The 16,409-nt window shown below is 48.1% G+C and overlaps 1 protein-coding gene across 2 annotated transcripts in view; it reads right to left on the reverse strand.

Annotated features, from left to right (window-relative positions):
• ALOX5 (arachidonate 5-lipoxygenase) overlaps window positions 1-16,409 on the reverse strand; it is a 357,857-nt gene that overhangs the window by 168,478 nt on the left and 172,970 nt on the right. For both annotated transcript variants that reach the window (XM_075348962.1, XM_075348961.1), the window contains exon 2: window positions 4,010-4,208. In XM_075348962.1, the coding sequence (XP_075205077.1) occupies window positions 4,010-4,193 (184 nt within the window). In that variant the 5' untranslated portion in view covers window positions 4,194-4,208. The remainder of the gene's footprint in view (window positions 1-4,009; window positions 4,209-16,409) is intronic.

Genomic DNA, 16,409 nt, shown 5'->3' on the forward strand with positions numbered 1-16,409 from the left:
GAGGAGGGAGCAGCATGCATGGGACATTGTGAGGAGGGGGCATCAAGCATGAGACATTGTGAGGAGGGAACAGCATGCATGGGACATTGTGAGGAGGGAGCAGCATGCATGGGACATTGTGAGGCGGGAGCAGCATGCATGAGACATTGTGAGGAGGGAGCAGCATGCATGAGACATTGTGAGGAGGGAGCAGCATGCATGGGACATTGTGAGGAGGGAGCAGCATGCATGGGACATTGTGAGGAGGGAGCATCAAGCATGAGACATTGTGAGAAGGGAGCAGCATGCATGGGACATTGTGAGGAGGGAGCAGCATGCATGGGACATTGTGAGGCGGGAGCAGCATGCATGAGACATTGTGAGGAGAGAGCAGCATGCATGAGACATTGTGAGGAGGGAGCAGCATGCATGGGACATTGTGAGGAGGGAGCAGCATGCATGGGACATTGTGAGGAGGGAGCATCAAGCATGAGACATTGTGAGGAGGGAGCAGCATGCATGGGACATTGTGAGGAGGGAGCAGCATGCATGGGACATTGTGAGGCGGGAGCAGCATGCATGGGACATTGTAAGGAGGGAGCAGCATACATGAGACATTGTGAGGAGGGAGCAGCATGCATGGGACATTGTGAGGAGGGGGCAGCATGCATGGGACATTGTGAGGAGGGGGCAGCATGCATGGGACATTGTGAGGAGGGGGCAGCATGCATGGGACATTGTGAGGAGGGAGCAGCATGCATGGGACATTGTGAAGAGGGGGCAGTATGCATGGGACATTGTGAGGAGAGAGCAGCATGCATAGGACATTGTGAGGAGGGGGCAGCATGCAAGGGACATTGTGAGGAGGGGGCAGCATGCATGGGACATTGTGAGGTGGGAGCAGCATGCATGAGACATTGTGAGGAGGGAGCAGCATGTATGGGACATTGTGAGGAGGGAGCAGCATGCATGGGACATTGTGAGGAGGGGGCAGCATGCATGGGACATTGTGAGGAGGGAGCAGCATGCATGGGACATTGTAAGGAGGGAGCAGCATACATGAGACATTGTGAGGAGGGAGCAGCATGCATGGGACATTGTGAGGAGGGGGCAGCATGCATGGGACATTGTGAGGAGGGGCAGCATGCATGGGACATTGTGAGGAGGGGGCAGCATGCATGGGACATTGTGAGGAGGGAGCAGCATGCATGGGACATTGTGAAGAGGGGGCAGCATGCATGGGACATTGTGAGGAGAGAGCAGCATGCATAGGACATTGTGAGGAGGGGGCAGCATGCAAGGGACATTGTGAGGAGGGGGCAGCATGCATGGGACATTGTGAGGTGGGAGCAGCATGCATGAGACATTGTGAGGAGGGAGCAGCATGCATGGGACATTGTGACGAGGGAGCAGCATGCATGGGACATTGTGAGGAGGGGGCAGCATGCATGGGACATTGTGAGGAGGGAGCAGCATGCATGGGACATTGTGAGGAGGGGGCAGCATGCATGGGACATTGTGAAGAGGGGGCAGCATGCATGGAACATTGTGAGGAGGGAGCAGCATGCATGGGACATTGTGAGGAGGGGGCAGCATGCATGGGACATTGTGAGGAAGGGGCAGCATGCATGGGACATTGTGAGGAGGGGGCAGCATGCATGGGACATTGTGAGGAGGGGGCAGCATGCATGGGACATTATGAGGAGGGGGCAGCATGCATGGGACATTGTCCTCACATCATGCTGCTCCCTCCTCACAATGTACAGATCATATTTCATAATCGAGGAAGGTGTGGTGGATATACAGTGGTTTATAAGGGAGGGCAGAGTGGTGTTTTAGTTTATTAGGGGCAGTGTCACAGTCACAGTATATAAGTGGGGACGGTGTGGTGGGAATATTTTATACTCATGCTATGTTTTGATGTGCCTGTGGTGATTCCCATTGGGGGGGGGGTTAGTTTCTTATTGATACTTTTTAAAGTGTTTTACAGAGTAGATCTGCCTTAAACAGATGTCGTGTGCGAAAACTCAGTTTTACGTTGTCACTAAGGGGCGCGACCACTTAAAGTGCCTAGGGCAGCACGAAGGCAAAATACAGCCCTGAAGCTACCCTTCTTGTCCCGCGGCAGCCACTGGAGAGGCTGATTGGAGGAAGGGCCTGTGGTAGAGTCGGCCGAGGCCCAGTCACTACCAAAACCGGTGACAAACCTCCAGGCCAGGGGTCCCCGGACTTGGGAACCCGTGACAAGGACTGCCGGGTAAGGAACTTTTTACCACCCGGACCCATTCCTGGACTTGGGAAAAGGGGTGTCACCCAGTTCTTAGGGGTGGCACCAGGGTCAGGTTTGTTTGGGTGGCAGCAACAAGAAGGTGGCCCGGTCCGTCCCGTTCCGTTTAAATGTGCAACGTTTAAGAAATGTGCCTCCCGTAAGGGAAGAAATTGTTCACTGTTATTATACTTGTATTTATGCCTTTTTATCTTTTTCCAGTTCCGGTTATAATAAACGGTGGTGTTCGGACAGCCCGCGGATGGTCTGTATTCAACCAAGGGGGAATGTAGCGCCCTGGAAAACCAGGAAGTTGTACATGTAGGCCCCCGCAGAACACCAATCCCACAAAGGGTTAAAACAGCCGACCTGAAACCCTAGTCACCCCCCTCAGGGAAGGACAGACACACCAGTGGGCGGGACCAGGTGGTTGGGAACGCCCACCTAGGGGTCTGGAGAGCCTGGGGCGGGAAAACCAGTCAGATAAAGATTAAGTTTGGAGTATAAAGCAGGAAGTCAGGCTGACAGGTGCCAGGGTCGGAACCCTAACACCTTGGCTAGGTGGCAGACGGTAGCCAGAGTCTGTAGGAGATGGGAAGACGGCTAGTTGGATCCGAGGTGGACCGGGACAGGGTTGGAGCCTGCCGATACCAACACCGGGGAACAGACCTGGAAACCGTGTGCACAGAGGGGGTACTTGGACCCTGAAGCCAGGACCGGCACCGACGGCCTAGCTAACTAACCGATTGAGGGCAGGATTTTAGGTCCTGTGCCAACCTAAGTCCCGAAAAGTAGACAACCACCCACCGAGAGGGATTGGGACATTTTACAAACAACCCCATATAAATACGCCCCCCTTTATTCGGAGTGTCCACGCAACCCCCCCCGGGTCCGGAGAACCCGTCGAGCCGTACCTTAGATCCGGATCCGAGCAGCACTGGCTGCTGGCACAGGGGCGGCACACTTACTTCTGCACAAATACTAAACTATGTGAATACATTGCTAAGCACACAAGCAGCAGCAGCTACCAGCTATGTGGCCCTTCCTGGCCCGGCCTTACGAACTTTATCTGCCCTCCTATCTCTCTCCCTATTGATTAAATCTGTATTATTTGCTTTTCCTGCACACTAAACTTCTTCACTGCTCAGCTGTCACACGCTAACTGTACAGTTTCTTCAGTATATTATGTTTTTCTCTCTCCATGGCTACGTTGTACGCTATGACATCCTCTCACTATCCAGATTCACCCCAAACTGGCTGCCGCATTTCCTACTTCTGCATTTATGCCAGCTATGCTAGTCCCTGCTGATTGACTGTACTATACCATGTGATGTGAAAGCTTTAAAAGATTATGGGGAAGATGGTCCGCCTGCTACCAAGGTCATAAAAGCTTTCTCTGACCGATGCAATGTTTTGCAATGTGTAAAATTGTAGCTGCCTATTTAGGAATTTCTGTTCCAATTTACCTGGTTTAGTGAACTCCTAAAAATTTTAGTCTTACAAAACTGATCATCATTCGTTATTATAGCTTGATTAGCTCTCATTATATCATTGATCTGCACTCATGTAAATCTATCATTACATTCGGTTCAAAAATGTGCTGTGACCTCCCAATTACTGTGACAATAAAGTGTCTCTCACCTTTCTCCTTCTGACTTTTTTTCTGTGGCCACATGACTGGTAATCAGAGAATCCCTAGTATTTAGCTTCACATACAGTTTTTTCAATAAAGAAAATGGCTAATACTATAACAACTGAACTAACCTGTTCCTTCACGAAGAATAGTTTCCTTATCATTAATAATCCATCTGTAGCAGGGAAACTCCAAATACTCTCCTGTGGGAGTCTTAAGTGTTATGTGCCGACAATACCAGTCATCGCTATACCAGTATTTATGTTTTTCAATTTTTATTAACTGAATCTCTCCAATGTCTTCGGATATTGTCATATCATAGGAGTCAATCTAAAGAAACAGAAATAAAAGACACAATCAATAACTTAAGTGATGTCTGGTGCCAGAATCATTACTTCGGAAGCCTTCAACAGTGTTTTGAGAGAATACAATACATTTTGTTCTTATAGAAACTTTCACGGGGTCCTTCTCCCATATCACACAATTAACAGAGCGAGAGACGGCGGTACAATCCAAAACACATTTATTCCAAGCAAATCAAATGGTCCATAACATAATCCACAAAACAGAGGGTAAAATTGTCCAGTAGTGGCATAAATGTCCCCATCTCTCTGAGAAGTCCCAGCTTCTCCCAGAGGATCAATCCTTCTTCCTTAAAGTTCTCAAATAGACTGCCCCATTCTCCAGGTAAGCAGAGAGTTTAGGTGGATCTCACGCCCCCTCCCACGACTTAGGAACAAAAGCCTGGCAGGGGAGGAATTAAACCTGCAAATGGGACAATGTACACACAAGGAACACAGAATGGACAGTGAACCACGCCCAAACATTAACCCACACAAAATGGTACACAATCCACAATATTCCACCATCACAGAAACCATCTTGTCTGATAACTGAATGTTGTCATAGAGCTCCGCTAACATTGATGGGCAGGGATGTTTCACATTTCTACACACCCCTGCCACTCTTATACGTGCATAGTCCTGAAAAGTTATTTCTTTGTTTGGGATACTATATAAACTGGTCACATGATGTAATAAAGCAAAAACTTTCAGTATACCACAAAGCATGTGTGCTGCAATGATTTCCCAAACGCTTGTAAAACAAATGTTGCTAATATGGAGTTCCAATGGCATAAAAGGAGTGTATTTCACTCACATGTGTATATAATGTGTTTTGACACACTTAATATTATTCCTTCCTTGCTGTGTTTCTACCAATCACCAGTTCTCTATGTACTCACAAACCACAAGGATGCTGAGGATGCACTTACACTGTGCAATACGCAGTGTGAGTCCATGTGCACACATCATTTTTTAGACAATGGTGGTCATTTTCTTGAAGCGGCTTTGCTGTTGTTCTTGTGGCGGCTATGCTGATGGCATCTTTGCAATATAGAGAGCGGATGGCTCCCAGCTGCTCTTATCTTCTTTGTCCAAACCCTGAAGTTGTTAAAGAAGTGATGAAAGACGGAACATATGCACAGAAATGTCTTCTTTTACACTTTTTATTGTTTTTACCAGTCCCCTTAGAGAATTTGAAGCTGAGTCCGAGCGCTTCTGCTGTACAGAGCAGTGCATCAGCATCGCTACGTACAGCAGAAGTGCTGATCTCCTGTGAGTGCCAGCCCTCAGCCGGCGTTAACAGGAAGTACATGATGATGCGGACAGGAGTTATCTGCTGTTATGACAACCCATTGGTATCTTGTGATCACGTCATGCACATGACGGGGGCAGGGAATGACGCACCGGCGCATGTTAAATCTTGCTATCAGAGATGGATAGTGGGGTTTAACTCCGATCCATCCTTGCCTGTTAGTTGCATGTTGGCTGATCTCATCACATTGCAGGGACAGACATGATCTATGACATACTGGTATGTCATAAGTCGTAAAGGGGTTAAATTCAACCGTTTGATTTTCTTTCTGTAGTGGCTGTTTCCTTTTATGTCTTTTTAATATGATTTTAATAATTTGTAACTAATAAAAATTATCTTTATTGTTTTGTCTTGATTACAGCAGTCTTTTTGTTGATAGGCTTATTTCACGGGTATTTAGACTCCAATTAAAGCATGACTATTTTGGCTTACCTGATTCACCTTCCTATGACCTCCATACCCATGTAGATGGCTTCAAAGAATGGATCCTACTGACAGATTCCCTCTAAATTTGTTGTCTAGGACTTAAATATTGATGACCTTTCCTTAGAAAAGGTCATTAATATTAAGAGTCTTAAACATGGCACCCCTAGATTCAGCTGCTTGCAGCTCTTGCGCCAGCCGGATATGTACAATATACACACCAAAAACAGTACAGCACTATACATTATGCAGTGGTTACTATATAGCAGAGGTCTCAAACACGCGGCCCGCGGGCCACATGCGGCCCCTCAGGCTGCTTCGTGCGGTCCCCAGGCCCTCTTCCCTGTTAAACATCGTGGCCGGTGCAGGGGCCGCAGCCACTATCTGCACATTGTTAGATGAATGTTTTGCCGGCACTGCGCACTCCGAGGTAAGGGCTCTGCGCGCGCAGCGCCGGCAAAACACTCATCTGACAGAAATCGCTGCCAGGGGCTGCAGCCCCTGCCGCGATAGTCATCGGAGGCACGGGCCTGCAGATAGCAATAACCAGATGTGAGGCAGCCGAGGGAACACGGGACAGGTGAGCAGAATGGTGTTTTTTTTTTTTGTGTGTGTATGTGAAGGATGGCACAATAACCCCTTAGCGACCTGTGGAAGCTGAGAGCGATCGGTAAGTTATAGCTCCACTGCCCACTTTCAGCCGCCGCCACATTACTATAGGATGGGGACAAGGTGGGCACATGACTATAGGATGGGGACAAGGTGGCCACATGACGATAGGATGGGGACAAGGTGACCACATGACTAAAGGATGGGGACAAGGTGGGCACATGACTATAGAAAAGGGACAAAGTGGGCACATGACTATAGGATAGGGACAAGGTGGGCACATGACTATAGGATAGGGACAAGGTGGGCACATGACTATAGGATAGGGACAAGGTGGGCACATGACTATAGGATAGGGACAAGGTGGGCACATGACTATAGGATGGGGACAAAGCTGGGGACATTAATAAAGGATGGGGACATTATAAGGATGGACATAATACTATTGGATGGGGACATTACTATAGAATAGGGACAAGGCTGGGGTCATCATTACTATAGGATGGGGACTAGGATGGGCACAGTACTACAGGATAGGGACATTACTACAAGGGGACAAGGATGAGAAACATTACTATAGGATATGGATAAGGCTGGGGACATTACTATAGGATAGGGACATTACTATAGGATGGGGACAAGGATGGACACATTACTATAGGATGGGCACATTATGATAAGATGGGGACAAGGATGTGGACATTACTATAGGATGGGGACAAGGTTGGCATATTACTATAGGATAGGGACATTACTGTAGGATGGATACATTACTATAGAATGGGACAACTATATGATGGGGACAGTACTACAGAATAGGGATATTGCTACAAGGGGACAAGGATGGGGAACATTACTATAAGATGGGGACAAGGCTGGACACATTACTACAGGATGGGCACATTACAATAAGATGGGGACAAGGCTGGGGACATTACTATAGGATGGGGACAAGGAACAAGGATGAGCACATTACTGTAGGACGGGGCACAATACTACAAGGTGACAAGGATGGGCACATTACAACAAGATGGGGAACATTACTAAAAGATGTTGGCCAAAATTTCTATATAGTGATAATTGTAACACTATTAGTTACAAGAAAGGGATAAAATGTAAAAAAACAAAACAAATAAAGCATGACTTTTTTTTTTACCATCAATTTTTTTTTATATATATTTAAACAAAGAATGTGCACATTTGTTATAATAAAGAAGTGAAAAATGTTCAAAATCAGTGATCCAAAGGTGTGTAAAAAAAATATATGGTACCAATAAAAATGCCACTTTGTCCTGCAAAGAATGCGGCCCCCCAAATTATTTTTTTCCTCTGTGCGGCCCATACACCTAGCCGAGTTTGAGACCCCTGCTATATAGTATATGGAGCTGTGGAGTTCCAGCTTTGTATACCATAGCTCGTATGCAACAAAGCAGAATTCTGTCATTCATTTTCGCCCACCAAAATGTACAGAGCAGCAGTGGGACAGGGGCTTGATGCCATAACTCTTCATTAATTAAAATTCCTTACGGGATAATTCTTACTCCAGTCTCTGACTAAAGTAAAATTTGTGGTGATGTGCATAGAAGTACACACCACTGATCAGACACTCTTGATTCAATAAAAGGCGTTAATGCATCAGAAATGTCTGACTCCAACATATCCCCTCATTATGACCGGTATGAAAATCATTGCTCTTAATGAGTCAACAAAATTATAAATGCAACACTTTTGATTTTGCTCTCACTTTTCATGAGCGTCTAAGATCTAAGACTTTTTCTATGTACAAAAGGCCTTTTTCTCTCAAATATTGTTTTCAAATGTATGTAAATCTCTGTTAGTGATCATGTACCGCCCCCATGCCAGCGGCCGAGCCACTTGGATCCGAAGCCGCGGTGGCTCGAGGGGTCTACGCGGACACTTAAATTTAAAAAGGGAGGAGGGGATATGTAAAGGGGGATTAGAAGTTCGTGACGCCACCCACGGTGCGTGGTAATGTGGGAGACCACCGCTGCTACGCTGCTGTTGGGGAGCCCGGTGGTGATGGTGAAGCAGCAGGATGTTTAACCCCTCCGGGGCCCGTTAGTAGTTGGTGCTTGGGGTGCCGTTGGGAATAGGAAGAGGGGCTTTTCAGTGTACTCACTCAGTCCAGGAATAACAACACCGACAGCTTGTAAACCAGAATTCTGAGCACTACTGCAGTTTGGAGGGAGCACGCTTGGGTCCGTGCCCTTGGTGTTGCTGTTAGTCTGTGGCCCTTTCCTTGGCACCTGTTTCTCTAGTTGGACCCTTAAGCATAAAACTCTTCGGGTCCCACTCACCCATATGGCTAACGGAGTGAGTTTGCTCTCAGGGTTCACGCGTAGGATTTCTTTGGACTGTATTGGGAAAGTCCTATCCCATCGGTGCGCTAGTACCCTGATTTTGGAGCGGGTTGGGGATGAATCTTGAAGTCTTCACCTCCGTTGGGTAAATTACCGTAACGCATGAAGCTACTTCCTGGCCTAGTGTCCACGTACCCCGTCGTGCCCTTGCCCCTGCCCGGAGATGGCTCAAGGCTGCCGGCTGCCCTCCTCGGCAGTCCGTGCCCCTTGACACGATCCCCTGCTACCGGGGTTCCAGCTCCTACCAGGCCGCGACCAACGTCTGCCACCTAGTAACTTCAGGAGCCCTGCTCCGGACCGGTGACCCCTCTCTCCCAGAGAGTCACTTTCACCTCCTCCTCCTTCCACTTCTTTCTCACTTCTCCTTACTACTCCTGTCACTTTCTCACTTTCTCCTACCAACCCCCCATGTGGGCGGCCCTATTCCCTTCAGGCCCCCCAATGGTGTGTCTGGTGGGTAGAGTGTAAAGTGTTCCTAGGATTTTGATTGGCTAAGCTGTTAGCAACACCAAAGGACCAGGACCCATAACCAAGGAGGGTGGATACTGTGCAGAAGGGCAGATTGCACAATACCCTGTGACGACCTGATAGACCAGGGCGTCACAATCACTTCTCCTTTGCTGAGATGATCCATCCACCCCAGGTGTGGCATATCAAGATGCTGATGAGAGCATAATTATTCTGCAGGTGTGCCTTAAACTATCTACTATAAAAGGCCACTCTAAAATGTGCAGTTTAACAGTATTAGTGAGGTCCGGGGGGGGGGGTCATAAAACCAGTCAGTATTTGGTATGACCACTATCTGCCTCATGCAGGACAACACATCTCCTTTGCATAGAGTTGATCATTTTGTTGATTGTGGCCTGTGGAATGATGATCCACTCCTCTTCAATGGCAGTATGAGGGTGCTGGATATTGGCAGGAACTTGAACATGCTGTTGTATACGCTGATCCAGAGCATCCCAAACACGTTCAATGGGTGACATGCCCGGTGAGTATGCTGCCAACCAAGAACTGGGATGTTTTCCACTTTCAGGAAGTGGGTATAGATACTTGCAATATGAGGCCATGCATTATTATGCTGCTGTCGCGGGCGGAGGAGGGGACGCCGCGCTCTCCCACTGCTGCTCGTGTCCTTCTGCCGCGGCTGCTGCGGCCTGCTGCCGCTCGGTGGCTCAAGCGCTGGGCCGGATCCCGGGGACTCCAGCGGCGCTCCTCGCCCGTGAGCGAAAGGGGGGTGTTTGGGTGTGGGGATTGAGTCTATTGTCCGTGACGCCACCCACGGTTGTGGTGATTTGTAGCACCACCGCTGCTCAATATGGGGATCACGGGAGTGCTGATGCGGAGCAGCCAGGTGCTGTGTTGCCCCTCCGTGGGTAGGGGTTGGTGATCCCGGGGCCCAGTGATGGAGTGGAAGGTGCAGGGCCTGGTGGGCGCAGGGACGCGGGGGCAGCGCTGTGCCTTGCGGCACTGTGGTACTCACTTAGCCTGAGACGTTGACACAGTTTTACGGTAAACCACACGGCTGGAAAGACGGTTCCCACGGACGGCTGCACTTGCTCTCCCAGTAGGTAACGGTGATGTCCCTTTGACCTGCACCTAGTGTTTCTGTGTTGGTAGCGATGGGTTCCCACCGGTAACCCGCTCCTCGACTTGGATATGGGCCGGAGGAGCCCTACTTTGCCCGCAGGCGCTGGCCCTGAGAAACTGGTGCCCTGGCGGTGGCGGTGTTTCTCCTCAATGGTTGGACTGTTGCCTTCAGTCAGGACTTGGTTGTTGGGGTATCAACGTCCCCTTCACTGACGGATTCGGCAAATTCTGGCGACTCCTAGCCTTGCCGGGGTCCGAGAGGCCCCTGCCCTGGTGCTGACTGTCCTTCGTATACTGCTCCAGACCGCCGGGCCACTACCCGTCCGCGGTCCTTCCAGCAACCTCCGAGCAGTCCCCCTCCAGACGATCACCGCTGTTGCTGACCCTACTGACACCGTCCTGCACTTAGCTGGACTAACTTCAGGTCTTTCTGCTCTCACTTTTACTCTCTTCTTCTTTGCCCCACTACTACTTCACTTTCACTTAGCTCCTCTACCACTTCCTCATTCTAGCTTTCCCCTGAGCTCACTCTCACTTCCCTCGCTGTACTACTGGTTCTTCCCGCCTCCAGGGCTGTGTACTCCTTGGTGGGCGGAGCCAACCGCCTGGCCCACCCCCTGGTGTGAACATCAGCCCCTGGAGGAAGGCAACAAGGATTTTAGTAGCCTTGGTGTTCCTGACTGGGATGTAGGGTGTGATGGTGTAATGACCTGTGACCCCTGGCTTGCCCAGGGCGTCACACTGCAACATGAGGAGATGGTCGTGGATGAATGGCACAACAATGGGCCTCAGGGTCTCATTACAGTATCGCTGTGCAAATCAAAATGGCATCAATAAAAAGCACTTGCTTCTGTTCTCCATAACATATGCCGGCCCATACTTTAACCCCATCGCCACTCATTTTACAATGTTGACATCAGCAAACTGCTCACCCACATGATGACATACATACAGTCAGTTTATATGTACCCCCAATCTGGTATATATGTCCCCATCCTGGGCCCATTCTAGTATATACAGGTGCATCTCAATAAATTAGAATATCATCAAAAAGTTAATTTATTTTAGTAATTCAATGCAAGAAGTGAAACACATATTATATAGACTCGTTACACACAGAGTGATCTATTTCAAGTGTTTATTTATGTTAATGTTGATGACTATGGCTTACAGCTAATGAAAATCCAAAAGTCATTTTCTCAGAAAATTAGAATTATTACGATTACACCAGCAAAGGCCTCCTAAGTGTTTAAAATGGTCCCTTAGTCTGGTTCAGTAGGCTACACAATCATGGGGAAAACTGATGACTTGACAGTTGTCCAGAAGGCAGTCATTGACACACTCCGCATGGAGGGTAAGCCACAAAAAGTCATTGCTAAAGAAGCTGGCTGTTCACAGAGTGCTGTATCCTAGCATATTAATAGAAAATTTAGTGGAAGGATAATATGTGTTAGAAAAAGGTGCACAAGCAACCGGGATAACCACAGCCTTGATAGGATTGTTAAGAAAAGGCCATTCAAAAATTGGTGGGAGATTCACAAGGAGTGGACTGCTGCTGGAGTCAGTGCTTCAAGACCAACCACACACAGACGTATCCAGGCCATACTGTCGTATTCCATGTGTCAAGCCACTCATGACCAATAGACAAGGCCAGATGTGCCTTAAGCGGGTTTACACGCTACGAGATTGCTACAGCGATCTTGTTGGGGTCACGGATTTTGTGACGCACATCCGGCCGCTGTAGCGATTTTGTTGTGTGTGACTCCTAGGAACGATTTTGGATCGTTGCAAAACGTCCAAAATCGCTCCTCGTTGACATGGGGGTCCTCGCCCAATTATCGCTGCTGTCGCGTGGGCGAAGTTGATCCTCGTCCTTGCGGCAGCACACATCGCTACGTGTGACGCCGCAGGAACGAGGAACCTCTCCTTACCTGCCACATGCCAGCAATGAGGAAGGAAGAAGGTGGGCAGGATGTTCGTCCCGCTCATCTCCGCCCCTCCGCTTTGATTGGTCGGCCGCTTAGTGACGTCGCTGTGACGCCGAGCGAACCGCCCCCCCCCTTAGAAAGGAAGCGGTTCGCTGGTCACAGCGACGTTGCCGAGCAGGTAAGTACGTGTGACGCTGCCGTAGCGATAATGTTCGCTACGGCAGCGATCTTCACATATCGGCATAACGATAGGGGCGGGTGCTATCACGCTCGCCATCGCTAGCATCGGCTAGCGATGTCGCAGCGTGTAAAGCCACCATTACCTGAGTCAAGGAGAAAAAGAACTCGACTGTTGCTCAGTGGTCCAAGGAGTTGTTTTCAGATGAAAGTATATTTTGCATTTCATTTAGAAATCAAGGTCCCAGAGTCTGGAGGAAGAGTGGAGAGGCCATAATTCAAGCTGCTTGAGGTCTAGTGTGATGTTTCCACAATCAGTGATGGTTTGGGGAGCCATGTCATCTGCTGGTGTAGGTCCACTGTGTTTTAGCAAGACAAAAGTCAGCGTGTTTCAAACGAGTCCCGCTCCAGAAGCGGTCGAACCGCTCGGATCGGGGTGTCACTACTTGTGGCTCGAGGGTCTCCGGACCCGGGGGCTCGGGGTCACTCTGAAACATGATGGGGGTTATTTACAGGAGAGGTAGATAGTTTGTGACGCCACCTGTGGTGTGTGGTGGTAATAGGGAGTACCACCACTGCCGTTGGGAGTACCCAGGGTGGTGGAATGGGGGCAGCTAGATGATGTTACCCTTCAAAGGTAGGGAAGGCCCCGGGACTCTGGATGGTGGGGTGCAGGGGAGCGCAGGCTTGCTGGAAGCAGGGGATTACCATGTACTCACTCAGGCCGGTTATTGTGGTGCTGGATGATGTTTTGTAAAGTCATTACACACACATGCTGCAGGTGAACCAAAAGTCCCAGTGCACTACTGCTGCTTAGGAAGGAGAGCACGTCCAGGTATCCACTCCCAATAGTATTGCTTTTGCTGTGTCCCAATTTAGTCCGACCTCTTGGGAGCTTCGACTCCTCGGCCCTTCACACTCTGAGGGCCACTACTTCACTTTTCCTGGGGTCTCCAACCCCCGGTCCCCTCTACCTTTAGAGAGTTTCTACATCACTTCCTCTACCTTTTCTCCCCTGGAGCTCACTGACTTGTCACCTCCCACCAGTCTGCTTAACCCTTCGGCCCTTTCCTCTCTAGACCTACCCACTGGTTTGTCTGTCCTATACTGGTGTGAGTGTGGATTGAGGGTTTGAATGCAGTTGTTAGCAATACCATAGGGTGGAACCTGGAACCAAGGATGGTGGGTTCTGCACTATAAGGACAGGAGCGCAGTTCCCTGTGACACCCTGACTAGTGCAGGCACGTCACAAGCGCAGCTGTCTACTAGGAAATTTTAGCGTACTTCATGCTTCCCTTTGCTGACAAGCTTTTTGGAGATGGAAATTTAATTTTCCAGCACGACTTGGCACCTGTCCACACTGCCAAAAGTACCAATACCTGGTTTCATAACCACAGTATCACTGTGCTTGATTGGCCAGCAAACTCGACTGACCCAAACCTCATAGAGAATCTATGGGGTACTGTCAAGAGGAAGATAAGAGACACCAGATCCAACAATGCAGACGAGCTGAACGCTGCTATCAAAGCAACCTGAGCTTACATAACACCTCAGCAGTGCCACAGTCTGATCGCCTCCATGTCACGCCGCATTGATGCAGTAATTCATGCAAAAAGAGCCCCAAGCAAATACTGAGTGCATTTGCTGTATATACTTTTCAGTAGGCCAACATTTATAAGTTTAAAATCATTTTTTTCAGTTGGTCTTATATAATATTCTAATTTCTGAGATAATGACTTTTGGGTTTTCATTGGCTGTAAGCCATAATCATCAACATTATCAGAAATAAACACTTGATATAGATCACTCTGTTTGTAATGACTCTAAATATTATATGCTTTTCCCTTTTTGTATTTACTGAAATAAATTAACTTTTTTGATGATATTCTAATTTATTGAGATGCACCTGTATATCTTCCATCCTGATATATATGTCCCGCATCCTGGTATTTATGGCTCCTATCCTGGAATATATTGCCCCATCCTGGGACCATTCCTGGTATATAAGACCGTCATTGTGGTATGTATGATCCCATCCTGGTAGACATGTCCCCCATCATGGTAGATATATCCCCCATCCTGTATTACATCTTCCACATCATGCTATATATATCTCCCATCCTGGGCCCCTTTCTGGTATATATGTCCTCATCTTAGTAATATATGTTCCTATCCTGCCTCTAACAAATCCCCCTTTCCTCCTCCTCCTCCAAAAAAAAGAAATTCTATCCACCTTCCCCTGCTCTCATGACGCATGGTGTCCTCTTTTGTAGATGGCACAGATGTTGGTAGTTAACAGCTGGGCGTTGAGGTCGCCCTGACTCAGTCATGGTTGCACCACCTACGACCGCTATCATTACGCATATAGCTTTTGTACCACAACTGTGCTCTGTGTAGCAAAATGTTACCAAAGAGCATGGATGTTGTTGTTTCAGTTAATGATCTCTTGGGCCATAGAGTTGTGCAAATACAGAATGTGTTTTTAACAAGTCTATTCTTATATTCAGAAGTGCGAACATTATAAAATGTGTAGATCTGCACGCAGAACACACTTCCTGTGATACAGTATGTAAAATGTGCAGGGAGGTAGAATATGGACTGTACGTAGTACTCTGGCCAAAATGTCTTTGGAGTAATTGGTTATGTAGCACCCATATAACTGTTAATACTTACATCAAGGGCACTTGAGAACGGAGCACAACATTACCTGTTCTCATAGTTTTAGTCACCAGTATACAGTGCTGTGTACAGTATGGCCAGCTAAAACACTGCAATGAGTGACTGATTATATTTCTGATGATCATTTTTATGGTTACAAACAAGCAAAGTTATGTCTTTTTGACCATTCATGTCAGACTGATATTTTGTCTTTATATGAGATGTCAATCTCATTTTCGGAACAGTCTTTGCAAATAAAAATAACTAATAGAAAAATGAATGCCTCTGGTTCTATTAGTTAGTTATTTTTTAAATATTTTGTATATAATTTGGCCATTTAAGAAACGTAAAAGACTGCAACATTTGATAGACCGGAAAGCCTGATCGTCCGGTACCCAGGCCAGGAAGACCAAGTAAATTGCATGGAGAGAGACCTAGGTAAACTAGGAGACCCATGTAAAGGGGGAATGATATGGAAAAGGACTTGTATCAGCGGATCCTAGTGAACAGTGGACTACAGTGACAGGTACCCAAATATGAATAGTGGAAATAAGCTATGGTTGCCATATTGGGACAGAAGTTCCCCCACAGGGAGCTGAGGGTGCATTCTAGCCAGGAGTCTGTGATTATCAAAGAATGGTCTTTGTTAGTAGCAGTGAGTGTAACGCACGCCAGTGATGCGGCAGCGAGCAGGAGTGGACCCGCTGAACTGGTCAGGAGGAACCCGGGTTTACCCCAACATGGGAGGGTCTTGACTAAGCGACTACCAGGTAGACGCTAGGTGCAGAATGGGGCTCTGGTATGGACAAGCAGAGTCTCTAATGCTGACAGATGCAGGTGGGACAGCTGGTACAGGTGAATTCACGGCAGATACTGGCAGATTTGGATGGCATGGTACATGCTGGCAGATATGGATGGCACGGCAGATACTGTCATGTATGGGATACAGGTACAGGTAGCAGGCAGTGGACAAACGGGACCTGAAATCTAAATAGCTAGATGGACATTAACTGACCATGTTGCTCAGGCACCTCCCCTAGTGCCTCTCAGCTATAGGTTAAGAGGCACTTTTAGAAATAGGAGCGCTGACCCTTTAAGAGAGTGAGCAT

Source organism: Anomaloglossus baeobatrachus, chromosome 5 (assembly GCF_048569485.1).
Source record: "Anomaloglossus baeobatrachus isolate aAnoBae1 chromosome 5, aAnoBae1.hap1, whole genome shotgun sequence".
Taxonomy (NCBI): Eukaryota; Metazoa; Chordata; class Amphibia; order Anura; family Aromobatidae; genus Anomaloglossus; species Anomaloglossus baeobatrachus.